We start from the raw sequence: 26,879 nt of genomic DNA, 5'->3' as shown, positions 1-26,879 counted from the left end.
TTCCATCGGTTTGGTTCCAATGTAAAACAGATAGTGGGTTATATTTTTATATTTCTAAACAATTTAAAAACATTTAATTGTAGTATGCAACATCGTGCATAAGCAGAGATAAAGTAGAGATAAACAGAGATGTGTTTGTGAACAGATTTAAAAAATTATCTTGGGATGTTTTTCAACATTGAAGATGCTATATAAATGCATGTTATTGTCAAGAAGCCTAGATAACAAGTACAAACCAATAGCACTGTTAAAGGTTGAAAACAGAAGACAAGGTAAATCTGGAACTCAAACTTGGGTTTTAAATGTGTGCAGATGATAAGGCAAAGAGCTCCAGTGTTAGGTTGCTGAGAAAGAATGTAGAGGAACAGCAATGTTAAATGTGTAGCAGTTTGGAACACTAGTCGGCCATTCAGCCCCTCAATCCTGCTCTGCCATTCAATTAGATCATGGCTGATCTGTACCTCAACTCCATTTCCTAGTTATAAAACTCTTTCCAGTAATTAGGAGATCCAGTATTTTTAAAGTGGGTTATTTAAGCATGTAGGGTATTGTCAAAAACAAAATGTAGCAAACACTTAAACTTTGAATTGTAGAATCTGAGATAAATGCTTTGTCATAAAACATCTGAGCAATGAATGCAGACTACCGCACTTGCACTAATACAGCATTTTATCATGCTGAAACATCTCAAAAAATATGTAGGTAAAATATGTAGGCTTATTTTTATTTTGTACATTTTGAACGAACCTAAGAAAATGTATATGAAAAGACTGAGTGCAGCAGTCAATAAAATGTGACTGAAATATTCAAGTTTTATTCATAAAGCAAGAGCTAAAGTTGATTGTTTTGAAATGTTACCTCAGAAGGAAGTTCTGTTATGAAGTTATGATCTGCTGCAAATGTTCTTTGATTTTGTAACTGCCCAATTGTCGGAGGCAGAGCTTCAATTTCATTAAAACTGAAATCAAGTTCTTCTAAACACGAAAGCCTACATAAACACAGGAAATAAATCATTGCACATAACCAAGAAAATATTGTTTTTCATACTTCGAATCAAAATACTTTTCATACCGTGGAAAATGTGTTACTGACAAAGGATTCCTTTGACAAGGACTCCTTCAAAAAGCCAACAGGTAAGCAAAATCATCTATTAACAAACCGAGGATGTTGGTTTACAATAATCTATTTGCACTACAGGGTAGATTTTTTTTTTAAACCAATCTGAAATACGTACCCTCCTACGGAGTCTGGTAAGCTTATCAGTTGGTTTTCATCCACTTTGAGTGCAGTTAGTTTCTTGAGAGAACCTGCAATAGTAATCAACAGTTAAACAAATAATTAAAGAGTTAAACATTAGCTCCCATAAGAATTTCAGTTCAAATTGTAGAATTTTACAATTTCTTCAAATTTATTGACAGCTCCAAAAAGATAATTAGCTTGCCAAAACTAAGAGCGACTTATTCTGTTGAATGCAAGACCAGGAAAATGAAAACACCATGTACTTCGTTCATCAATTCATTCATATTTAGTTTATAGTGACCACTAATGGCCCGGATTTTGGATTAATAATGGGCCCAAGTTTCCACATGATTTGCGCCTGATTTTTTAGGAGCAACTGGTGGAGAACGGACTATCTTAGAAATCGCAATTCTCCACATTTTTTTTTCTGCAGTTCTAGTCAGGTAGAACAGTTCTACTTTGGAACAGAATTTTTTCTTCAAAAAGGGGGCGTGTCCGGCCACTGACGCCTGATTTCAAAGTTTCCACAGTAAAAACATACTCCAAACTAAAGTAGAATGGAGCAAGTGAAGATTTTTGTAGAACTGAAAAAACCTGTTCTACACATTAAAAAAAATCAGGCGCAGGTTACAAATTAGGCGTCCAGAACGAGGTGGGGGAGGGGGAAGGGAACTCATTAAATTCTACAATCAATCCTTATTTATACTTCTACAAATATTATACAAATAAATCCAACCTGAATAAACATTTATAAGCAAAGAAAAGATTAAATAAACCATCTTCCTACCTGTGTGAAAGTGCTTCAGGCACGGAGAATTCTGCAGTCAGCCTGAGGCGCCCGTTCTTCCCGCGGGGGGGGGGGGGGGGGTGGAAGGAGGAGGCGCCCGTTCTTTCCCGCTGGGGAGGAGGCGCCCGTTCTTTCCCGCGGGGGGGGGGGGGGGGGGGGGGGTGCGCCCGTTCTGCCCGCAGGGGTGGGGGGAAAGGAGACAGTGAGAAGGCTGCAAGTGCTGATGGCAATGTGCTTTTATTAAAAAAATTTTCAAAAATTAAACAGCTACAAAGAACTACAAAAATGGCTGAGTGCCAATGTTTTATTCACACTGAGCATGCACGAACGCTCCAACGCGCACGCGCAGCGTTGCCGGCAGGAAAAAAAAACTAATTTAAATAGTACCCGCCCCCCCCACTTACAAAATCGACGCGAGTGTAGGCTCCGCCCCCCCCCCTGGGCGCCACACCAGGCAGACAAGGAGCTGCAGAACGCTCCAGAATTGGGAGTTTTTTTTTTTAGGCGCCGTTTTAGGCGTGAAAAACAGGCGCCCAGCTCGGAGGGGCGCCCGTTTTTTATCGTGTGGAAACTTGGGCCCAATGTGAGGCTATCAGCGTTCATTATTATGGAGTAAATTGGACAGCAACTTCCGGTGTTTGCACATGTAAAGATAAATGCAGAAATCAGGAGATTGCTGGCAATGTTCCCTCGAAGCTGCGGGACTGTGCATCTGTCTGCCGGTGAAGTTTCGCACACGTATAAAACTTTGAATGGGCCACGCAGCCCTTTAAAGGGAGCATGCACCTCCAAAAAAAAGAGCGCACACACTGGTTGTTGTCTGACTGTCCTGCTCCTTCACAAGCTTTGCTACACTGGTACCTCACCAAGAGATTCGACATTAAAACACATGGAGTATGAAGTTGCAGTCTTGCCCACTAGCTACCCACTAAACACACCAAGAAATGTTGGCGCTTGTCCCTTCAAATGCAAGTGAATTTTTAACGGCATGATAAGTCTTAATTACTACCAAACAACCTGTCTGGCACCAAAATTTTACTTTAACAAGTGTGGAGTCTCATTCCTTCAGATTTTAATTATTGTTAAGAGATTTTCTTCTTTAATTAATTTTTTTTTGTACTTTTTCTCTGTCTCTTTTATCCCATTGTTCTTTCCCTCCCTTTATTTTGCATTCTACTCATGATTTTATATGATTTGTGCGGGAAGTGTGTCCACCTCCGGCTACTGACGGTCCGCGTTGCGGAGTTGGAGCTGAAGGTGGATTCACTCTGGAGCATCCACGATGCTGAGAATGACGTGAGTATCACGTGTAGCAAGTTGGTCTTACTGCAGGAGAAGGGTCCACAGCCAGCGAGGGAATGGAAGACCAGCAGGAAGAGTAGTGCAAGGAAGGTAGTGCAGGGGTCCCCTGTGGTCATCCCCCTGCAAAACAGATACACCGCTTTGAGTACTGTTGAGGGGGATGACTCATCAGGGGAGGGCAGCAGCAGCCAAGTTCATGGCACCGTGGCTGGCTCTGTTGCACAGGAGGGCAGGAAAAAGAGTGGAAGAGCGATAGTGATAGGTGATTCAATTGTAACGGGAATAGATAGGCGTTTCTGCGGCCGCAACCGAGACTCCAGGATGGTATGTTGCCTCCCTGGTGCAAGGGTCAAGGATGTCTCGGAGCGGGTGGAGGACATTCTAAAAAGGGAGGGAGAACAGCCAGTTGTCGTGGTGCACGTTGGTACCAATGACATAGGTAAAAAAAGGGATGAGTTCCTACGAAATGAATTTAAGGAGCTAGGAGCTAAATTAAAAAGTAGGACCTCAAAAGTAGTAATCTCAGGATTGCTACCAGTGCCACGTGCTAGTCAGAGTAGGAATCGCAGGATAGCTCAGATGAATACGTGGCTTGAGCAATGGTGCAGCAGGGAGGGATTCAAATTCCTGGGGCATTGGAACCGGTTCTGGGGGAGGTGGGACCAGTACAATCCGGACGGTCTGCACCTGGGCAGAATCGGAACCAATGTCCTCGGGGGAGTGTTTGCTAGTGCTGTTGGGGAGGAGTTAAACTAATATGGCAGGGGGATGGGAACCAATGCAGGGAGATAGAGGGAAACAAAAAGGAGGCAAAAACAAAACACAGAAAGGAGATGAGGAAAAGTGGAGGGCAGAGAAACCCAAGGCAAAGAACAAAAAGGGCCATTGTACAGCAAAATTCTAAAAGGACAGAGGGTGTTAAAAAAACAAGCCTAAAGGCTTTGTGTCTTAATGCAAGGAGTATCCGCAATAAGGTGGATGAATTAACTGTGCAAATAGATGTTAACAAATATGATGTGATTGGGATTACGGAGACGTGGCTCCAGGATGAGCAGGGCTGGGAACTCAACATCCAGGGGTATTCAACATTCAGGAAGGATAGAATAAAAGGAAAAGGAGGTGGGGTAGCATTGCTGGTTAAGGAGGAGATTAAGGCAATAGTTAGGAAGGACATTAGCTTGGATGATGTGGAATCTATATGGGTAGAGCTGCAGAACACCAAAGGGCAAAAAACGTTAGTGGGAGTTGTGTACAGACCTCCAAACAGTAGTAGTGATGTTGGGGAGGGCATCAAACAGGAAATTAGGGGTGCGTGCAATAAAGGTGCAGCAGTTATAATGGGTGACTTTAATATGCACATAGATTGGGCTAACCAAACTGGAAGCAATACGGTGGAGGAGGATTTTCTGGAGTGCATAAGGGATGGTTTTTTAGACCAATATGTCGAGGAACCAACTAGGGGGGAGGCCATCTTAGACTGGGTGTTATGTAATGAGAAAGGATTAATTAGCAATCTCGTTGTGCGAGGCCCCTTGGGGAAGAGTGACCATAATATGGTGGAATTCTGCATTAGGATGGAGAATGAAACAGTTAATTCAGAGACCATGGTCCAGAACTTAAAGAAGGCTAACTTTGAAGGTATGAGGCGTGAATTGGCTGAGATGGATTGGCGAATGATACTTAAGGGGTTGACTGTGGATGGGCAATGGCAGACATTTAGAGACCGCATGGATGAACTACAACAATTGTACATTCCTGTCTGGCATAGAAATAAAAAAGGGAAGGTGGCTCAACCGTGGCTATCAAGGGAAATCAGGGATAGTATTAAAGCCAAGGAAGTGGCATACAAATTGGCCAGAAATAGCAGCGAACCTGGGGACTGGGAGAAATTTAGAACTCAGCAGAGGAGGACAAAGGGTTTGATTAGGGCAGGGAAAATGGAGTATGAGAAGAAGCTTGCAGGGAACATTAAGACGGATTGCAAAACTTTCTATAGATATGTAAAGAGAAAAAGGTTAGTAAAGACAAATGTAGGTCCCCTGCAGTCAGAATCAGGGGAAGTCATAACGGGGAACAAAGAAATGGCGGACCAATTGAACAAGTACTTTGGTTCGGTATTCACGAAGGAGGACACGAACAACCTTCCGGTTATAAAAGGGGTCGGGGGGTCTAGTAAGGAGGAGGAACTGAGGGAAATCCTTATTAGCCGGGAAATTGTGTTGGGGAAATTGATGGGATTGAAGGCCGATAAATCCCCAGGGCCTGATGGACTGCATCCCAGAGTACTTAAGGAGGTGGCCTTGGAAATAGTGGATGCGTTGACAGTCATTTTCCAACATTCCATTGACTCTGGATCAGTTCCTATGGAGTGGAGGGTAGCCAATGTAACCCCACTTTTTAAAAAAGGAGGGAGAGAGAAAACAGGGAATTATAGACCGGTCAGCCTGACATCGGTAGTGGGTAAAATGATGGAATCAATTATTAAGGATGTCATAGCAGTGCATTTGGAAAGAGGTGACATGATAGGTCCAAGTCAGCATGGATTTGTGAAAGGAAAATCATGCTTGACAAATCTTCTGGAATTTTTTGAGGATGTTTCCAGTAGAGTGGATAAGGGAGAACCAGTTGATGTGGTATATTTGGACTTTCAGAAGGCGTTCGACAAGGTCCCACACAAGAGATTGATGTGCAAAGTTAGAGCACATGGGATTGGGGGTAGTGTACTGACATGGATTGAGAACTGGTTGTCAGACAGGAAGCAAAGAGTAGGAGTAAATGGGTACTTTTCAGAATGGCAGGCAGTGACTAGTGGGGTACCGCAAGGTTCTGTGCTGGGGCCCCAGCTGTTTACACTGTACATTAATGATTTAGATGAGGGGATTAAATGTAGTATCTCCAAATTTGCGGATGACACTAAGTTGGGTGGCAGTGTGAGCTGCGAGGAGGATGCTGTGAGGCTGCAGAGCGACTTGGATAGGTTGGGTGAGTGGGCAAATGCATGGCAGATGAAGTATAATGTGGATAAATGTGAGGTTATCCACTTTGGTGGTAAAAACAGAGAGACAGACTATTATCTGAATGGTGACAGATTAGGAAAAGGGGAGGTGCAAAGAGACCTGGGTGTCATGGTACATCAGTCATTGAAGGTTGGCATGCAGGTGCAGCAGGCGGTTAAGAAAGCAAATGGCATGTTGGCCTTCATAGCAAGGGGATTTGAGTACAGGGGCAGGGAGGTGTTGCTACAGTTGTACAGGGCATTGGTGAGGCCACACCTGGAGTATTGTGTACAGTTTTGGTCTCCTAACCTGAGGAAGGACATTCTTGCTATTGAGGGAGTGCAGCGAAGGTTCACCAGACTGATTCCCGGGATGGCGGGACTGACCTATCAAGAAAGACTGGATCAACTGGGCTTGTATTCACTGGAGTTCAGAAGAATGAGAGGGGACCTCATAGAAACATATAAAATTCTGACAGGGTTAGACAGGTTAGATGCAGGAAGAATGTTCCCAATGTTGGGGAAGTCCAGAACCAGGGGTCACAGTCTAAGGATAAGGGGTAAGCCATTTAGGACCGAGATGCGGAGGAACTTCTTCACCCAGAGAGTGGTGAACCTGTGGAATTCTCTACCACAGAAAGTTGTTGAGGCCAATTCACTAAATATATTCAAAAAGGAGTTAGATGAGGTCCTTACTGCTAGGGGGATCAAGGGGTATGGCGAGAAAGCAGGAATGGGGTACTGAAGTTGAATGTTCAGCCATGAACTCATTGAATGGCGGTGCAGGCTAGAAGGGCCGAATGGCCTACTCCTGCACCTATTTTCTATGTTTCTATGTTTCTATTTTATATTCTAACTCGCACTTCCTGGTTGATACTCTGCATGTCTCAATCTGATTGAAGAGTCATGCTGTTGCTTGCTCTGTCCCAGATGCCCTGTAGAGGGCGCCGCCAATTGCTCTCCAATTACCGCAAGTTGTCGCACAAAGGCTCACTAAAAGTCTGTGGGCAGCTGCGAGCATAATGAACAGAGCGCTCCGTTCATTCACTGCTGACCGCAAAATCCAGGCCATTATGTTCACCCCATGCTTGATGAAGAATATCTTTTTGATCGATCTCTTTCATACTTGTCTCTTGTCCCACAAGCTGAAATTAAGTTACTACTTTTTCTTCACCGCCCAATAGTCAGGCTCTTCATTCTTACAATTTTTCATTTTGCGATCCTTTATTATTAGAGGTATAATGGCCAGAATTGGCTGCAATATCACAATGTGGCCTCATCAGTTAATCATGGGTTAATATTACTTCCTTCGTCTGTATTTTCTGTTCTGGCTATACATCTTAAAATTTTACCTGCCACAAAGTCTGGCAAAGTTTCCAGCAATTGTGCAGTCACTTTTTAAGTTTTCAAATGCTCATAGGATCAATCACTAAGGCTTTAATTCATCCATAAATCCACCAATTTAGTCTTACTGTGCAGTCCTTTAGGATTTGAGTATGGGGAAAAAAGTTAAGATAAATTACAATATTCAAAGTTGAAGTGTTCAGTGAAGCAAAAAACTGACATCCTTTTCTTCTCTCCAATCCCCAATACTGTAGGTTTTATTATTTCAAGATGTGACCACTACAGAAAAATACATTCGTTACTATGGAGTTGCTCTGGGATTTCCTGACTATGGCTCAAGGGGGGGGAGGCAGTCTAGAATGAATGTGAACATAGATTAAAAGATAATGAGAAAGTCTCAATCTAAACTAGTTTAATTTTATTAACCATTCTAAATTTCCTTCAACTTCTGCCATCCAAGGATTCTTCGCTTAGTAATACAACAATTGACAATATATATTTCTCAATTTAGGTCTACAATAACTGTGAGGCAATACCAAATTGTATGATTTTCTTGCAGATAAAAAGGTAAACAATCAATATGGGTGTGTTTTCCTCATCAACTTTGGAGGTAGAGGTTTTCTAACCAAATGTATTCCCACCTTTCGAGGCTTTGGCCTTTTTGGGGAGGTTTGAGGCAGGGAGCTGCTGTTTCACAGGTTCTCGACTCCCTTCAGTACCACAGCCAAGTGTTCACTATAACCATGAGTACTAGGAGGCTAATTAATCGCTAGGGTGAGGGTGGAGAATCACAGCCGTGTCCAATCTTGTCCTCACTAAACATCCGCACGTACTCCCAGTGGTGGATAACAATCAGGAATGGCTGAAGATTCCCTTCCTAACTCAGGGATGCGGAGGTTAATTCTACTGCCCCTACCACTGCTCTGGCTCAAATCAGCATGGATTCAGCTCAGCTATTTATTGGAAGTTGCAGAGGCATCGGGGCAGCATATTGGATTTTGTAGGTAGCGTGTTCCTGGAAGCCTACTAGTGTAGATTAAAATAGAACTGTAAAAAAAATGTTATGACTCATAAGCGCTCGGGAAAAAAATTACAAATCAGCACTAGTCAGAATGATGAATTAACAATAAAAAGCAAACTTGGGCACTCGGCTTTACAAAACAAAATACCCCGAAATATGGGAGTTACAGCAAATGTGCATGTTTTAGCATAATTTATTGGCACGTACCATCGTTTGAGTCCTAAGAGTTTTACAATGATGTACTTGTTCCAATTTATTCAGTTAGGTTTGCAAAGAATAAACTATTGTCTTCGGCATTAAAGAAGAAAATTTGACATGTCAAATCCTGTGACATTAAAATTCTAAAAGAACATTGAATGTCAGCTGTTTAACGTCAAGCAATTTATAAAATTGTCATGTTAATTATAAAACAAATAGTTTAAAAATTATCCTACAGCTCTCGAACAGCAGTTTCCTAAACTTAGATATAGGTTAGGTATTTATTAAAAGACTACAGGAAGGTTCAAAATCTAGAATAATTTGATGGTTGCACCTCAAATTGTTCTTATTCTTCAAATGCTATTTCAAACATACCCCAGTGGATCACAAATTGAAATGCCAATGTCAGACACTGGAAATATTCCAGTTAAATTTATATCAAGTACAAATAAGTATTGCTAAAACTATTACTTTCAGATGCAGAATACTTCACTAATTAAATATTCGAGCATGCACTATACACTTAAAAGTAACGAACCAATGGATTCAGGTAGCTGTTGGAGCACATTGCTTGACAGCAACAAGTCCTGGAGGTTCTCACAACCCGATATGGCCTCATCAACCATTTCCACGTTGTTTTTGGAAACATCTAAGTAGGTCAACTGCTTTAATTTGCCAATAAACTGCAAGGACAAAAAAGAAAACTTGAGCATTGAAATTTAATATTCAGTCACATCTGTACCGCTACAAATCATACAAATTAAGACCTCCTTTGATGATTCAACCGTTTAATGTCAAGAAACTGAAACAAACAAACTAGGAAGTCCCCGGGTTCAAACATCAGTTTATACTGAGCAGCTTGTACTGAGTTAGCAGAGTCCAGCCAGGGCAGTGGTACGGAACAAAAACTAGCCTCAAAGCCCCTTGGTTAGGGGAGGGGGTTTGAAAAGAGAAAACCTTGCTGAAACTGTACATCTATGGGCATCAGATCTGATCATGCTCAGCTGTGATGGTCCCCAGATTGGATAGCTTACTATCCAGGCTCACACAGCAATAATGAGTTTTTTTTTTGGGGGGTAGGGGTGGGGGAAAGAGAGGAGAGATACACTGGAGGGCAACTAGTGTCCATGGGACAAGAACAATGGGAAGGAAAAAAATGTGTGAATCAGCAACCAAAACTCTAAATTTACCAAAGATCCGACATTCCTGTTGGCTATCAGACCACCCAAATCCTGATGCTCCTGAAGGCTTTCCCCATCACAATTCAGTATTAATTAGGAGCACTGTTTAAAATTCGAGTCTGAATTCAAGTGATACTAAGTACAGTAGGCCTCATCTCGATTTTAATACAGGTGCAGCACCCTGAATCCGGAACCCTCGGCCGTTCCGGATTGTGTGTTTTTCCGGACTTTGGAACGTCTAGGTTCGGGTATTTCCAGATTTCAGAATGTCAGAAAGGGGGGGGGGGTGCTCGCTGAGGAGCTGTTCGGATCGCCGGCTCCATTGATGAGGTCATCAGGCGGGGCCCGCCGCCGAAGTGTTCGGGCGGGGCCCTGCTGAGGAGGAGCTGGTCGGGCGGGGCCCCGCCGAGGAGGAGCTGGACGGGTGGCCCCATTGCAGAGGTGGTGTTCGGGCGGGCCGGCGAGAAAGCCCCGAGGTAAGGGCAGTGGCAGCGAGGTGAGGCCCGAGGTCTGGCAGCGGCGAGGGAAAGCCCAAGGTCGGGCAGCGGTGGTACCTCGAGGTCGTCGGGTCCGGATTCCGGAACATTTTACAGATTCCGGGCAACCCTGCCACCAATTGGTCCGGAGTCTGGATTTCGGAACTCCGGATTTTGGACGCTGCACCTACACCAGTTTCCTCCATGATCAGGTAAAAGGCAAAGACCTTTTACACATGCATCTGATTAAAGCTCAACTGCTACTGAATCAAGAAATTGATCGGGTATCCCTTTAGGAATAAGACATTCTCAAGAAAAAAAATTCTAACACGACCGGTGAAGCAATGGGTCTCAACTAGATTTCTTTGGTCGAGTAGGGATCCAGGTGCAGCGTCATTAAAATAGTCAAGGAAACTTGTTATGTACTAGACTTTCCACCCACTGTCTGTTAACATTAGAATCCAAATAATTATAAAACTCTCTCGATAACATATACAGACTTTAGAAAAATTGTCTCCTTTGTGCCACTCATAAAATGCACTTTCCTTCATAAAAAACTCTAAAGAGATGATCAAATATACAGAATATGGTTAACTGTTGGTGCAAATTAAACAGGAGTGTGTTGAAGTTAAACTACCCATAAATGTTCAAAGATTACTGAACAACCTGTGAAATTAGGGTAGGAATAGGAAAGATTAACAGAATTTTGTTTGGAATTATTACAAATGCTGCATTTCTTTCAGCTTGCATGTAGTCTGCTAGTTATTTTTGCCATATTAATATAATTGATATCAGAAACACAATTTTATAAATTGAGTTCTCCACAACATCTATGGCACTCTTATGAAACCACCACTTTAAGATACAGTGATTGAAAGCAGACACTACAAATATTTTTTCAGAAGCTTTGTTGTCTGAAGATGTCAAATCCACCACTTAGGCTTACTCACTGGGAGGTTTGAATACCACTGTTAAAGCTAAATGTTCCAATTCAATGGTAGGAGGTCATATTGGAACTCAAATAGACCACAATTTTGATCACTTCAGTAACAAACACCTATCCCGACATAGCATGTCCTTTCAGAGACAAATGATTCAAATTAAATTGGTGCACTAGGACATTGCAACATTAACATATTTTGTTTGCAGATGCATTTTGAGGGATGCAGCCATTTCAGGCTACTTGTACATGGTTACGAGCTTCCCCAGATACTTATGCAGCTCTCTCTCGCCCCCCCTGCCACCCACTGACTGTGGTGAAGACAACAGCCACCAAGTTTTTTTTTTTTACAGCAACACATGCTCTGCATCCTTTTATAACTACGTGAAAATGGTTTTGTGAAATAGTCAACAGAACTGCTAGGGGAAGCTGTATCCAACTTGTATTTGCAAAATGTGGTCATATGACACAGTTCACTAATTTTAATTTAGAAGATATGAAAGGACATCTGAGAATCATTGATCAACCATAGTTTTCCAGTTAATAGAAATCTGGTTTCTTAAAACTGCTGAATGAAATAAAGTAGTGAGCAAAATGGTTTTATTTCAAAACCGCACCCTGCACTAACACCACACATTAATTTTTACTCCCTGCCAGCCTGAATTAGAAGCGTGTTTAAGGGATTATTCTTCAGTATGGATCCAATGCTTGTGATCAAAATCAAAGTTTTAATGGGCTGCCAATTCAGCCTCACTAAGTTTATATAATGCTCATGTCTTGAGAATGGTTACGTTGATACATTAGTGCAACATCAATTAGCACTACAGCACTAGACACATACCCCAGGGAGCGTTGCAAGTCTATTGCCATCCATCCAAAACTCCTTCAGTCCAGTCAGTTGTTCCAATACTTCAGGCTAAAGGGAAACAGTACATCAAGAGAGACTTAAAAAAATTACATATATGAGCGCGCGCACACAGATTTTTAAATAGTAAGTCAGTAGTTTATCTTTCTAAAAGATTCGATCATAGATCGCAACTAAATCTGCCTACTTAGAAAGATGAAAAAAGGTTGGAAAATACTAAGTCGCAAATCAAGTTGAGATGCTGTTTTTTTTAAAAAGATGCAATTAACATAAAACAGGTTGAAAATTAATTAAAAAAAACAAGTTCATCTGGTTTGAAAGCCTTTTATCTAAAATAGCTTTTTTTTTTAAAATACAAATTTGCACACACGAGAAACCTACACATATTTTCAATGGAACAGAAAGGTGGCCACCGTATTTACCTTGGCCAAAAGGTTGGTGTCAAAGCAATGTGCTGCCAATACACTCAGCTTTGTAAATTCAAATTATATTCCTAACTTTTCTTTTGCAAAAATTTCAGAAGTAGATTTTTTGGGGTAAAACTTTCTACAATTTGAATGGATCATACTATGATGATCTTGGAGTCACTCCAAAGACTACCAAAAAACAAGAGACAACTGCAATACAAAGAACAAAAGTACACTGGTTGAGTTTTTCTGAAATTACTTACCACCTCTGTGAACTCATTACTTCCCAAATCTAATCTCTCCAACTGGGTGAGTCTGCTCATGGTTCTATAAAGATCAAGGATCAACAAGTAAGAGACAGAAAAACAAAGCAGTGGACACAACAGATTATTGAGCATTCAGCTTCTGGATATTTAAATTCCAAAGCTGCTGCTTTTTAAGTTTTCTGTTTTGGGATAGTTAACTTTATCACTGTAAAGAAACTCACCAATGCTTTTATTGCAAGTGCAACTGCTGCAAAACTGATGTTAGGTCAGTGGGAAATTCAGTACTGCATGGATTTTAGATCTTGTAATTCTACATAAAATGGAGTTCTTTGATCAAATCAATCATCCTAGGAAATGTTAGTATTCAAATAGTATTGATTGCTTTAAAAAATAATTTAAATGGATGTCCATTTCAGAGTCCCAAACCACCCTTACTTGTAGCTTCACCTTCCATTCATTTATTATGCGATGATCGGGTTACTCCAACATTTCTGGTAGGTTGTAATTTGAAACAGATGGCAAGATTCAAAGTATTAAAAAAAAATGCACTCTGAGGATGTTTTATAAAGGGTCACGCAAGAACAGCAGGCATTTAAATCCTTTCTCCCACTGTGGAAAAACGCATTGAATGCTAGGTACCAGCATACTCCACTGTTCAGATGGTAAAAGTGATAAAATTCTGCACATTATTACAGATTCTAAGTTGTTCACTAGAAAATGTTGTGAAACAAATTTCCAGTTTATATAAAATAGGCTTTATAGGGAAACGCTGTAGGTAGTTCGGCTAAACTTTAAAATAGGCCCTGGACTTGTAATGGCTTAATTGCTAATTGCAATGAGCCAGAACTTGCTGTCAAATTAACGGTGAGGTTAACGGCGTTCACCATTAATTATACGCAAATCGCACAGTAACTTCAGGCGAGAGCAGATGAGAGGTTAAACGCGAAAATCCAGAAGTTGCTGGATTTTCGCACTGCTCTGCCATTAGATTCCCGAAATTGCATTCTCGCCTTGCGTCTCACCATGCAAATGTTTGGAGTGGAGTGAAGTTCCGATACATGCACGGCATATACGAACTAAACTCGCCACAGAAAGTTGGGGCTTGTCCATTTCAGTCCAAGTACCCTTTTTAACGACATGACGGCTCGTAATTTGTGATCAGCAGCAAATCAAAAGCATTTGTCACTGGACCCGAAGAAAGCTGGCCACAAAGTTCCCACGATCTCTGCGTCGAGAAGCTTGGTTTTTTTCAATGTGCAATTGAGATCAGTGCAGTTTATGGGAATTCCATAGCGCGAGCTGCTGTGACGTCAACAAGCTGTCTAAGCAGCCAATCACATTGCAGAATTCTCAGACGGAACCAGGAAGTGAAGAAGCTCCTTTTATTGAGACTTACATTTCTTTAAAGTTTCTTAAAAATTATCATTTTCATAATGGAGAAATTTGACACTACAAAATTAAAATGTGTTGGTCAGGTCCATAATGTTTGTTTAGCAATCAATACATTGTTAAAACCCCCAGTTACACCGAATCAAACAAGGTCTAACTGTTATGGGGTATTTAACAGTGATATCACTGCGGAAAAGCCCAAGCTTGCGTCAGTTTCACTGATTTGCCAGCTATGGGAGTGGTGGGCGGCCGGAACATAGCACAGCCTGTGTCGGAGCAGTGAATGACTGACCGTAATTTCAGGATTTCCGTGTGAGGATGCGCAGGCGCTAAAATCCTGAAGTTGCGATCAGTTTCAGAGGGGTAAAGCAGCGAATGTTACTACCCACCGCAAATTCTGGGACGATAAGTCTGAATTACTGCCAAACAAACTCTCTGGCACTGAAACTTAACTATTACTAAGTGTGGAGTCTCAATCCTTCAGCTTTTAATTGCTGTTGGAGATTATTTTTACAACATAATAATTCTTGTTCTTGGTCAAGTGTCAGGTCAGGTGAAACAGCAATTGAACAGTATGAAGGAAAGGGACAGAAATGACTGCAGTTGACAAATAAACGGTGCCTGCCCCTGACCATGACCATTTAATTTCCATGACCTTTTCCCTGGAAGTTGCTGCAAATGGGTACCTGCAATCTGAAAATCAGGATTGAGGAATTCAGGATTTTTTCTCTTGTTCTTTGTCTCATTTTTCTCTTTCTAATCTTTCTTTCCCTCTTTATTTCACTTTTTGTACCTGATTTGACATTGAATTCACTATTCCACCTTACACTTACTAGTTCAGATTCTGCGCTGTTCAATCCTGAATTCTTCATTCTGATTGGCTGAGATACACCATTGCTTGTCCTGTTCACACAGGTCCCAGATGCTCATGTACAGCTACTTAAAGCGCAAAGTCTCATGGAAATTAAACGAACAAAGCGCCATTCATTCACCGGTTACAGTAAATTCTGGTCTAATATTCCTTCATTATGTTTCACTGACAATGCTCCAGTTCCCTTGGAATACAAATAATTTATTTAACTTTTAACAGCACTAAATCTAGCTGATTATAACTGCTCAACTATTGGTGGCCGTGCCTTCAGCTGCTTGGGCCCCAAGCTCTGGAACTCCCTCCCTAAACCTCTCCACCTCCTTTAAGAAGCTCCTTAAAACCTCTCTCTTTAACCAAGCTATTGGTCATCTGATGTAATTTCTTATGTGGTTCGGTGTCAAATTTATCGGTTTCGTCTTATAACACTGCTGTGAAGCGCCTTGGGACGTTTTACTACTTTAAAGGCGCTATTATAAATAAAAGTTGTTGTTGCATCTTACTAGTTGAAACCAACGTGCTTTTACAAAAAAATGTCTCTTTGCAACAGTGGAGGTTCAGAGACTTGGGGGTCCAGGTACATATATTACATTAAAATATCAATGGGTACAGAAAATAATCAAAAAGGCTAATGGAACGCTGGCCTTTATATTAGAGGACTAGAATACAAGGGGAAAGAAGTTATGCTGCAGCAATATTAAGCCCTGGTTAAACCACATCTGGAGTACTGTGAGCATTTCTGGGCACCACATCTTAAAAATGATATAGTGGCCTTGGAGGGAGTGCAGCGTAGGTTTACCAGAATGATACCCGGACTCCAACTATTAAATTACATGGAGTGATTACACAAATTAGGGTTGTATTCCCCAGAATTTAGAAGGTTAACGGGTGATTTGATTGAAGTTTTCAGATATTGAGGGGAACAAATAGGGTAGATAGAGAAACTATTTCCACTGGTTGGGAGTCTAGGACTAGGGGGCATAGTCTAAAAATTAGAGCCAGACCTTTCAGGAGTGAAATTAGGAAACAGTTCTACACAAAGGGTGGTAGAAGTTTGGAAATCTCTTCTGCAAATGGCAATTGATGCTAAATCAATTGTTAATTTTAAATCTGAGATTGATAGATTTGTGTGCATCAAGGGTATTTAGGGATATGGGCCAAAAGCAGGTACATGGGCTCAATTTTCCCCGAGCCCATTTTCTAGCATACTTATCCAAGTTGCGCCGCTTCAGTACGTCAGGAGATGCACCAGAAAAAAAATCTTCCTACTTTCGCCGCTGTTTGGCCTCTTCTCTGCAGCCGAGCAGCATGGCCAGTTGCCTTGGGGGGAGGGGGGGGGGGGGGGGGAGGGAGGGGTGGACCCTACATTCTGGGAGGGAGGGGTGGACCCTACATTCTGCGGGACATCTGCGCATGTGCAGTGGAAAAAAGTGATGGCCGCGCATGCACAGCAGCGCTCAGAGTTGGCAATCGGCCATTTTTAAACAGCTACTTGTGTCTGCGTGCCTTCCGTGTTGTAATGTCCGTGATTCTAAGGCCCTGTCTGATTACGAATATCCAAGTTCCGGGGCATGAATGTGAAGCAATCAGCCTGATATTGGCTGCGTCCTTCGCTGCAGATATGAGGAGCCCTCGCATGAAGTGCAGTCTTCAGGGCCGGTTCCATGTCACCTTTGAACGTGCACTGGCCTCTGTTTGCAGTGTGATAAGCCAGGACGGTCATACTAACCAATGCTGCACTGAACAAACCTCAGCCATGCACCAGAGTCTTACCCAGTCTGCCTCTGAGCTGAGGGCAGACTCTCGGTGCTGGGCATGACACAGCTGCAGACATGCAAGGAAACCAGTTCGCTCCCTCCAACCCCTAGCCCAGGCAGAGTGGCTTCCCGGTGCGTTCTCCCGCCCCTAGCCCAGGCCGAGTGGCCTCCCGCACCAGCCCGCTGCCTTCCCAGGCCTAGTGCAGAAAAGGTGAATTGGAGTTTGATGCTGAAGGTAGGACTTCAATTTTTTATTTCTTATAGAATTGCTGTAATGATTATTTCTTGATTATTTTAATTGTGCGAAGGAAGGATGGTTTTGCAAGTCTGTTCCCTCCGATAAGTGGTGTTTCGATTGAATTAATTTTATTTTTCAATGTCTCGTTAGTAGTTTTTGTTTGCAAATGTACTTCACATTGATTTATTTAACATTGCTAAGGCTTGGTTGATTCAGGTCCAGGTCCTCTCCCCGTCCCTATCCCAGGCCGAATGGCCTCCTGATGTACCTACCTACGCCAATTTCTTTAACTCTCCGCAAGTGTTTTCTCGAGTGGCCACATACGCTGGCCTAAGTAGAAATGGCGTAATTATTAGCTGGCCAAAGTTGCCTAAATGGCCAGAACTGGTGTAGGTAGCTGGTAACACCCCCTTTTGAGAAAAAAAACGTAACTAAGTCAGTTACGCTGGTGCAAATTGATTGGGGAAACTGGGGATTTTTAAGTTAGGCCAGAAAAAGCAGCCTACTCCAAAAAAAAAAACGGAGCAAATACTGGGAAAAATTGAGCCCTAGGAGTTAGGTCACAGATCTGCCGTGATCTCATTGAATGGCAGAACAGGCTCGAGGGGCTATTTGGGCTACTCCTGTTCCTATGTTCATATATTCCTAAACACTCGATTGACAGCTTGTTTGAAAATCAGATCTTTCAAAATGAGAGGTTGACAAAAGATGAATCTGAACAGGGACGGTAGCTGTTTTTTGGCTGAAGAACAAAGTAACCTTCAAAACATATCAAAACTTCAGAACTGTGCAGTCTGAAAGTTTGAGCCCATACACTGCTTATGCTTAATCCAAACACAGCAGATAATGTGCTGCAGTCTTAATATGTAGAGGTTATACAACAGTACAGCACACCTGCTATCCTAATTATATTGAGGACTGGGACAAAACATGAGAGACACAGACACAATCCAGGCATGCAATCGCATTCGCACACATTTTTCAAATCGAGTAACAGAGATCTTCATTTGAAAAAGATGATGTAACAATGATTTTCACCGAGCTCAGAATAGGAATAATTTACTTAATACAACTAGGTCTCAATCCATACAAATATAGTTCCCAGTCAGTACCTTTCCTCCCATCACACCTAAGCTGATCAACATAATGGATTGAAATGTTACCATTTACTGTCGGAAACAAGACTGTATAAAAACAATACCAAAATTATGGTGATCCAAGTTGCTTGTGTTGCCAATGTTGAACAAGAACGGCAGTAATATCAAAGACAATTGTGATGGTCTGAAGTCCAAGCAACTGAGTGTTTTGTCTATAATGTAGCATTGCATTAGTCCAAGGTTGTTTCTTGTACAATGCCTAAAAGCTGCTAATGACTAATTAAGACACCAGGCATTGTTCTTAAAGTATCACATCACTACATTCTACGGAAAATAAATGAATAAACTACAAGAAAATTAGAGTTGAAATGGTAACAGAGCATGTAACTTTAATTAAATAAAGTGATTTGAGCTAGGGTCCCATTCAAATAAAACCGGTTTGTTTAATTGCAAAATGTTTACTCAATGTTTAACTGCACTACTTGGGTCAAACGCATCATACTATTCTTGTACTTAGAATTCATATGTTAACTAGCACTTGTTCCAAGTTTTTAAGCCCATCTTCTCGGGGATTAACATTTCCTGTAATCCTTTTATGGTTATGACAGAGTGAAAAGACAGGCTTGCTCCCATCAACCCCAAGTACGGAAGTCTGTTTTGATTTCTGTCAAATAATCAGACTAACCCAAAAATCATCCCCTGTGGAATAGAACACATCATCACCGTGCTCAATTTTGAAGGCACAGCCGCCGGACTGAGCTCCCTCTAGACATGTCCACTTCCGCCAGGCCTGCCCTTTTTTTAAAAACATTTTTCCCTATGTACATACTTAAAAGCTTCTACAGATACATGGAGAAAAAGATTAGTGAAGACAAATGTACGTCCCTTACAGTCAGAATCAGGTAAATTTATAATGGGGAACAAAGAAATAACAGACCAATTGAACAAATTGAATATTTTGGTTCTGTCTTCACTAAGAAAGACACAAATAACTTTCTGGAAATATTAGGGGGTCGAGGGTCTAGCGAGAAGGAGAAACTAAAGGAAATCCTTATTAGTCAGCAAATTGCGTTAGAAAAATTGATGGGATGGAAGGCCGATAAAATCTCAGGGCCTGATAGTCTGCATCCAAGAGTACTTAAGGAAGTGGCCCTAGAAATAGTAGATGCATTGGAGGTCATTTTCCAACATTCTATGGACTCGATCAGTTCCTATGGGCTGGAGGGTAGCTAATGTAACACCACTTTTTTTTTTTAAAAAGAGGGAGAGAGAAAACAGGGAATTATAGTCCGGTCAGCCTGACATCGGTGGTGGGGAAAATGTTGGAATCAATTATTAAAGATGTAATAGCAGCGCATTTGGAAAGCAGTGACAGGATCGGTCCAAGTCAGCATGGATTTATGAAAGGGAAATCATGCTTGACAAATCTTCTAGAATTTTGAGGATATAACTAGTAGAGTGGATAAGGGAGAACCAGTGGATGTGGTGTATTTGGACTTTCAAAAAGCTTTTGACAAGGTCCCACACAAGAGATTAGTGTGAAAAATGAAAGCACATGGTATTGGGGGTAATGTATTGGCAGGGATAGAGAACTGGTTGGCAGACAGGAAGCAAAGAGTAGGAATAAACAGGTCCTTTTCAGAATGGCAGGCAGTGACTAGTGGGGTACCACAAGGTTCAGTGCTGGGACCCCAGCTATTTACAATAGACATTAATAATTTAGACGAAGGAATTGAATGTACTATCTCCAAGTTTGCAGATGACACTAAGCTGGGTGGCAGTGAGAGCTGTGAGGAAGATGCCAAGAGGCTGAAGAGTGACTTGGACAGATGAGGTGAGTGGCAGATGAGCTATAAATGTAGATGAATGCGAGGTTATCCACTTTGGTGGTAAAAACAGGAAGGCAGATAATCTGAATGGTGACAGATTAGTAAAAGGGGAGGTGCAACGTGACCTGGGTGTCATGGTACATCAGTCATTAAAAGTTGGCACACAGGTCCAGCAGGCAGCAAATGGTATGTTGGCCTTCATAGCGAGACGATTTGAGTATAGGAGCAGCGAGGTCTTACTAAAATTGTATAGGGCCTTGGTGAGGCCACACCTTGAATATTGTGTACAGTTTTGGTCTCCTAATCGGAGAAAGGACATTCTTGCTATTGAGGGACTGCAGCGAAGGTTCACCAGACTAATTCCCGGGATGACAGGACTGACGTATGAAGAAAGTTTGGATCGACGAGGCTTATATTCATAAGAACATAACATAAGAATTAGGAACAGTAGGAGGCCATCTAGGCCCTCGAGCCTGCTCCGCCATTCAACTAGATCATGGCTGATCTGGCCGTGGACTCAGCTCCACTTACCCGCCCGCTCCCCGTAACCCTTAATTCCCTTATTGGTTAAAAATCTATCTGTGACTTGAATACATTCAATGAGCTAGCCTCAACTCCTTCCTTGGGCAGAGAATTCCACAGATTCACAGCCCTCTGGGAGAAGAAATTCCTTCTCAACTCGATTTTAAATTGGCTCCCCCGTATTTTGAGGCTGTGCCCCCGAGTTCTAGTCTCCCTGACCAGTGGAAACAACCTCTCTGCCTCTATCTTGTCTATCCCTTTCATTATTTTAAACGTTTCTATAAGATCACCCCTCATCCTTCTGAACTCCAACGAATAAAGACCCAGTCTACTCAATCATAAGGTAACCCCCTCATCTCCGGAATCAGCCTAGTGAATCGTCTCTGTACCCCCTCTAAAGCTATTATATCCTTCCTTAAGTAAGGTGACCAAAACTGCATGCAGTACTCCAGGTGCGGCCTTACCAATACCTTATACAGTTGCAGCAGGACCTCCCTGCTTTTGTACTCCATCCCTCGCAATGAAAGCCAACATTCCATTCGCCTTCCTGATTACCTGCTGCACCTGCAAACTAACTTTTTGGGATTCATGCACAAGGACCCCCAGGTCCCTCTGCACCGCAGCATGTTGTAATTTCTCCCCATTCAAATAATATTCCCTTTTACTGTTTTTTTTTCCCCCCCAAGGTGGATGACCTCACACTTTCCGATATTGTATTCCATCTGCCAAACCTTAGCCCATTCGCTTAACCTATCTAAATCTCTTTGCAGCCTCTCTGTGTCCTCTACACAACCTGCTTTCCCACTAATCTTTGTGTCATCAGCAAATTTTGTTACACTGCACTCTGTCCCCTCTTCCAGGTCATCTATGTATATTGTAAATAGTTGTGGTCCCAGCACCGATCCCTGTGGCACACCACTAACCACCGATTTCCAACCCGAAAAGGACCCATTTATCCCGACTCTCTGCTTTCTGTTAACCAGCCAATTCTCGATCCATGCTAATACATTTCCTCTGACTCCGCGTACCTTTATCTTCTGCAGTAACCTTTTGTGTGGCACCTTATCGAATGCCTCTTGGAAATCTAAATACACATCCATCGGTACACCTCTATCCACCATGCTCGTTATAACCTCAAAGAATTCCAGTAAATTAGTTAAACATGATTTCCCATTCATGAATCCATGCTGCGTCTGCTTGATTGCACTATTCCTATCTAGATGTCCCGCTATTTCTTCCTTAATGATAGTTTCACGCATTTTCCCCACTACAGATGTTAAACTAGCCGGCCGATAGTTACCTGCCTTTTGTCTGCCCCCTTTTTTTTTTAAAAACAGAGACGTTACATTAGCTGTTTTCCAATCCGCTGGTACCTCCCCAGAGTCCAGAGAATTTTGGTAATTATAACGAATGCATCTGCTATAACTTCCTCCATCTCTTTTAATACCCTGGGATGCATTTCATCAGGACCAGGGGACTTGTCTCCCTTGAGTCCCATTAGCCTGTCCAGCATTACCCCACTAGTATAGTGATAGTCTCAAGGTCCTCCCTTCCCACATTCCTGTGACCAGCAATTTTTGGCATGGTTTTTGTGTCTTCCACTGTGAAGACCAAAGCAAAATAATTGTTTAAGGTCTCAGCCATTTCCACATTTCCCATTATTAAATTCCCCTTCTCATCTTCTAAGGGACCAACATATACTTTAGTCACTCTTTTCCGTTTTATATATCTGTAAAAGCTTTTACTATCTGTTATGTTTTGCGCAAGTTTACTTTCGTAATCTATCTTTCCTTTCTTTATTGCTTTCTTAGTCATTCTTTGCTGTCGTTTAAAATTTTCCCAATCTTCCAGTCGCCCACTAACCTTGGCCACCTTATACGCATTGGTTTTTAATTTGATACTCTCCTTTATTTCCTTGGTTATCCACCGCTGGTTATCCCTTCTCTTACCGCCCTTCTTTTTCACTGGAATATATTTTTGTTGAGCACTATGAAAGAGCTCCTTAAAAGTCCTCCACTATTCCTCAATTGCACCACCGTTTAGTCTGTGTTTCCAGTCTACTTTAGCCAACTCTGTCCTCATCCCACTGTAGTCCCCTTTGTTTAAGCATAGTATGCTCGTTTGAGACACTACTTCCTCACCCTCAATCTGTATTACAAATTCAACCATACTGTGATCACTCATTCCGAGAGGATCTTTTACAAGGAGATCGTTTATTATTCCTGTCTCATTACACAGGACCAGATCTAAGATAGCTTGCTCCCTTCTAGGTTCTGTAACATACTGTTCTAAGAAACAATCCCGTATGCATTCTATGAATTCCTCCTCCAGGCTACCCCGTGCGATTTGATTTGGCCAATCGATCTGTAGGTTAAAATCCCCCATGATTACTGCCATTCCTTTTTCACATGCCTCCATTATTCCCTTGATTATTGCCCGCCCCACCGTGACGTTATTATTTGGGGGCCTATAAACTACGCCCACCAGTGAAATTTAGAAGAATGAGAGGGGTTCTCATAGAAACATATAAAATTCTGACGGGATTAGACTGGTTAGATGCAGGAAGAATGTTCCCGATGTTGGGGAAGTCCAGAACCAGGGGTCACAGTCTAAGGATAAGGGATAAGCCATTTAGGACTGAGATGAGGAGAAACTGTTTCACTCAGAGTTGAGAGCATGTGGAATTCTCCACCACAGAAAGTGGTTGAAGCCAGTTCGTTAGATATATTCAAAAGCGAGTTAGATGTGGCCCTTACAGCTAAAGGGATCAAGGGATATGGAGAGAAAGCAGGAATAGGGTACTGAAGTGCATGATCAGCCATTATTATATTAAATGCTGGTGCAGGTTCAAAGGGCCAAATGGCCTACTCCTGCACCTATTTCCTGTGTTTCTATGTTTCTAACTTCTTCCAGTTCTGACGAAAACTCATCGACCTGAAACGTTAGCCTGTTTCTTTCTCTTCACAGCTTCTCCCTGACTGGATGAGTACTTCTAGCATTTACTGTGTATGTGGTGTCAGAAAATGTTAATTTTTAAAATTAAATGCAAACACCATCAAAATATTCTCCTACATTTAATGCATTGTTTATAAATTGGAGATTTAGAAGTTGCCAGTATTGTAACATTAAAGTTGCTTCTTATTGTTTTTGGACAAAGGGTTGACCAGCCTTTGTATGCATATGCAAGTCACATCATGATGTCTAGGTTCAGATCCAGCAACTTTTGAGCCACGTCTATTCAAATCGTCTGCATGCCCGACACGAGACTCCCTAAGCAAGTGCTCTACTCGGAACTCTTACACGGCAAGCGAGCCCCAGGTGGACAGAGGTAACGCTTCAAGGACACCCTCAAAGGCTACTTGTTAAAGATTAACATCCCCACCAGGAATCCCTGGCGCAAGACCGCCCAAAGTGGAGGAACAGCACTCGGAAGGGCGCTGAGCACCGAGAGTCTCGTCACCAAGAGCATGCAGAAATCAAGCAGAGAGAGCAGAAGGAGCATGCGGCAAACCAGGCTCCCCACCCACCCCTTCCTTCCTTCCTTCAACCATTGTCTGTCCCACCTGTGACAGAGACTGTAATTTCCACATTGGACTGTACAGCCACCCGAGAACTCACTTTTAGAGTGGAAGCAAGTCTTCCTCTATTTCAAGGGACTGCCTATGATGAAGAATTTGTGAATGGATAATTATTATTCTGGTACTGTATTAGATTGAATAACTGCCTTGAACCAACTCTGTTTATGGAAGTTTTCTTGCTGCATTGTTTACAAGTTAAAGTAGAATCATGCAGTCTGTGGAATGCAGACCAGGGTGCTGTACTCAGCCAGCTATTATTTAGGCTCAATTGTTCAAGCTTAATCATGGAAATATTTGGATATTCAAGACTTGAACAGGGGATGGATCAGTGTTCGTATCAATTGGGGCCATTGAGTAATTGTGAAGGTAACATTTTTGTCTTTCTTTTTGGCTCGCATAACTTCAAAAGAGGACTATTTTATTATTTTGCTGTTCTGCTGTGTGTGCCAGGAATTGGTGGGGATGTTCAGAGAAAGCTAAATCACATGTTAAGACTTACATCAGTCATGTGGTCTAAAATTACTAAGGAGACTGCTCAAAGCTAAAAACATGTTGGCACCTCATTTTTAGGTATGCCTGGTGCTGCTCCTGGCATGCTCTTTTGCACTCCTCATTGAACCAGGATTGGTCCCCTGGCTTGATGGCAATGGTAGAGTGAGGGTTATGCCGGGCCATGAGGTTACCGATTGTGGTGGAATACAATTTTACTGCTGCTGCTGACCCACAGCACCTCATGGATGCCCAGTTTTGAGCTGCTAGATCTGTTGTGAAGCTATCCCATTTAGCAAGGTGGTAGTGCCACACAACACGCTGGAGAGTGTCTTCTGTGTGAAGATGTGATTAAGTCTCAAGGACAGTTCAGTGGTCACTGCTACCAATGCGGTCATGAACAGATGCATCTGCGACAGGTAGGTTTTGTTGGCTCTCTCACCATTTGCTGCAGTCCTAGTCTGACAGCTATATCCTTCTGGAGTTGGCCAGTTTAGTCAGTAGTAGTGCTACCAAGTCATTCTTGGTGATGGACATTGAAATCCCCCACCAAAGTACATTCTGTGCCCTTGCTACCCTCAATGCTTCTTCCAAGTGGAGGTACCAAAGCAAACACTGGTAGGCTTAGATAGCGCAGATGTAAGTGAAGGGGTTGAATGCCAGCATAGCTTGTAAAAATTATATTTTTAAAAATAATTACCTTCTTGAAATCAACAATTTAACGTGTAGAAATGTAACATTAACATAACGAATAGGATTATGAAATAAACAAACCATCAGTAAATAATGTGCAAGAAAAAATAGATTTGGGAACAGTTGAGCAAACATTGAAATTGTTGGGGACAATGTCTAAGAGCAGTTGTGATTGCGAATCAAATATTGTGTTGTCAATGCAGATTCATTGAATAAAGGTGCAAGCAAGTGAGATTGACAGCTAAAACAATGCCAGATGTCAGAGACAGGGTGTTGCAGTTATTGTCACAGTAATTAAAATAGATCAAGGCTATGAAAAGGATTTAAAGTAGGGCTAAAGCTTTAGATCATGGAGCCAAGAAAGGAAGCTACAGGCACTTTTACTGTATTACAGTGGCAAAGATTGTCAACACATGGCTCTTCTATGATCCACACCTCAAAATAAATGCACAAAGTCACAGACCCATCCTACTTTGTTGCATTTATGTAGCCCATTGAATGCACTGCAACTCATCGAAAATATTTTAAACTGGGTGGTACACTAGGTTAATCATATGGACTGCTCACCTCTGGGACTTGGGGATCAAATACAGGAGGATAAGCTGGTGTGGAAAATGGAAACATTACACATATGTACAGTAATGGTGTTCTTCTGCAATTGGGAGTAGAATAGAGGGAGCTTTACTCTGCATGTAGCCATGTTGTAACTGACTTGGGAGTGCTTGATACTCATACTATATGACAAGAATCAGAATTTGCTCCATTTTGAGACATGAACATGCCTCAACATTCAGCTAAAATACAAGTTAAGCTCATCTTGTAAAGCTTTAAGTAGTATTTTGCTGATAATACTGCAACTAGTAATCATTTTTTGCAGCATTTTTAGTGCACAAAAGGTTGTCATATTTTGCTAAAGAGGCTCGTGAGTTTTTTTTTAAAACAATGATGCAATGGAAAGGCCTGAATAATTATATTTAACTGTAAACTGGCCTGGGATGGTATCAGTACATATCTCAGTACTAGAGGAGTATGGCATTTATTTTTGGCACTTGAAAGTGCTGGGAGGGAATTGCATAAATTACTCTCGCAGTCTTTTGACAGTATGATTTGCTGCCTGATTTTCTACTAGCCCACCATATTTGGGGTTTTGCAACTTCAGACCGTACCATCCTAATGTAATCATTTTTATACGCATGTTTAGTTTTGCCATTAGCAGAATTGTGATTAGCTCCGAGGCCTTTTATTTCATTGTTCAATATTCATGTAGTGACATTAGGGGAGTTGACTTGGAAAAGCTGCTGAGCCCAACAGGCTGAATTAACATAAAAAGTTGAAAGAAGTTCATGGAATTGATAATTCTGCTGTCTCACCACTGAGATAATTCCTCCCAGAAAGTTC

The 26,879-nt window shown here is 41.9% G+C and overlaps 1 protein-coding gene across 5 annotated transcripts in view; it reads right to left on the bottom strand.

The window, feature by feature from the left end:
• The window catches only part of erbin (erbb2 interacting protein), a 280,745-nt gene that overhangs the window by 79,371 nt on the left and 174,495 nt on the right, over positions 1-26,879 (bottom strand). For all 5 annotated transcript variants that reach the window (XM_070879386.1, XM_070879413.1, XM_070879395.1 and 2 more), the window contains 5 exons: positions 13,019-13,082; positions 12,325-12,399; positions 9,425-9,569; positions 1,235-1,307; positions 859-988 (listed from right to left, as the gene is read on the bottom strand). In XM_070879386.1, coding sequence (XP_070735487.1) covers positions 859-988; positions 1,235-1,307; positions 9,425-9,569; positions 12,325-12,399; positions 13,019-13,082 — 487 coding nt within the window. The remainder of the gene's footprint in view (positions 1-858; positions 989-1,234; positions 1,308-9,424; positions 9,570-12,324; positions 12,400-13,018; positions 13,083-26,879) is intronic.

This window comes from Pristiophorus japonicus, chromosome 1 (genome assembly GCF_044704955.1).
Source record: "Pristiophorus japonicus isolate sPriJap1 chromosome 1, sPriJap1.hap1, whole genome shotgun sequence".
Lineage (NCBI taxonomy): Eukaryota > Metazoa > Chordata > Chondrichthyes > Pristiophoridae > Pristiophorus > Pristiophorus japonicus.
The sequence above is the reverse complement of the archived record's forward strand: the minus strand, read 5'-3'. Positions and strand labels throughout refer to the sequence as shown.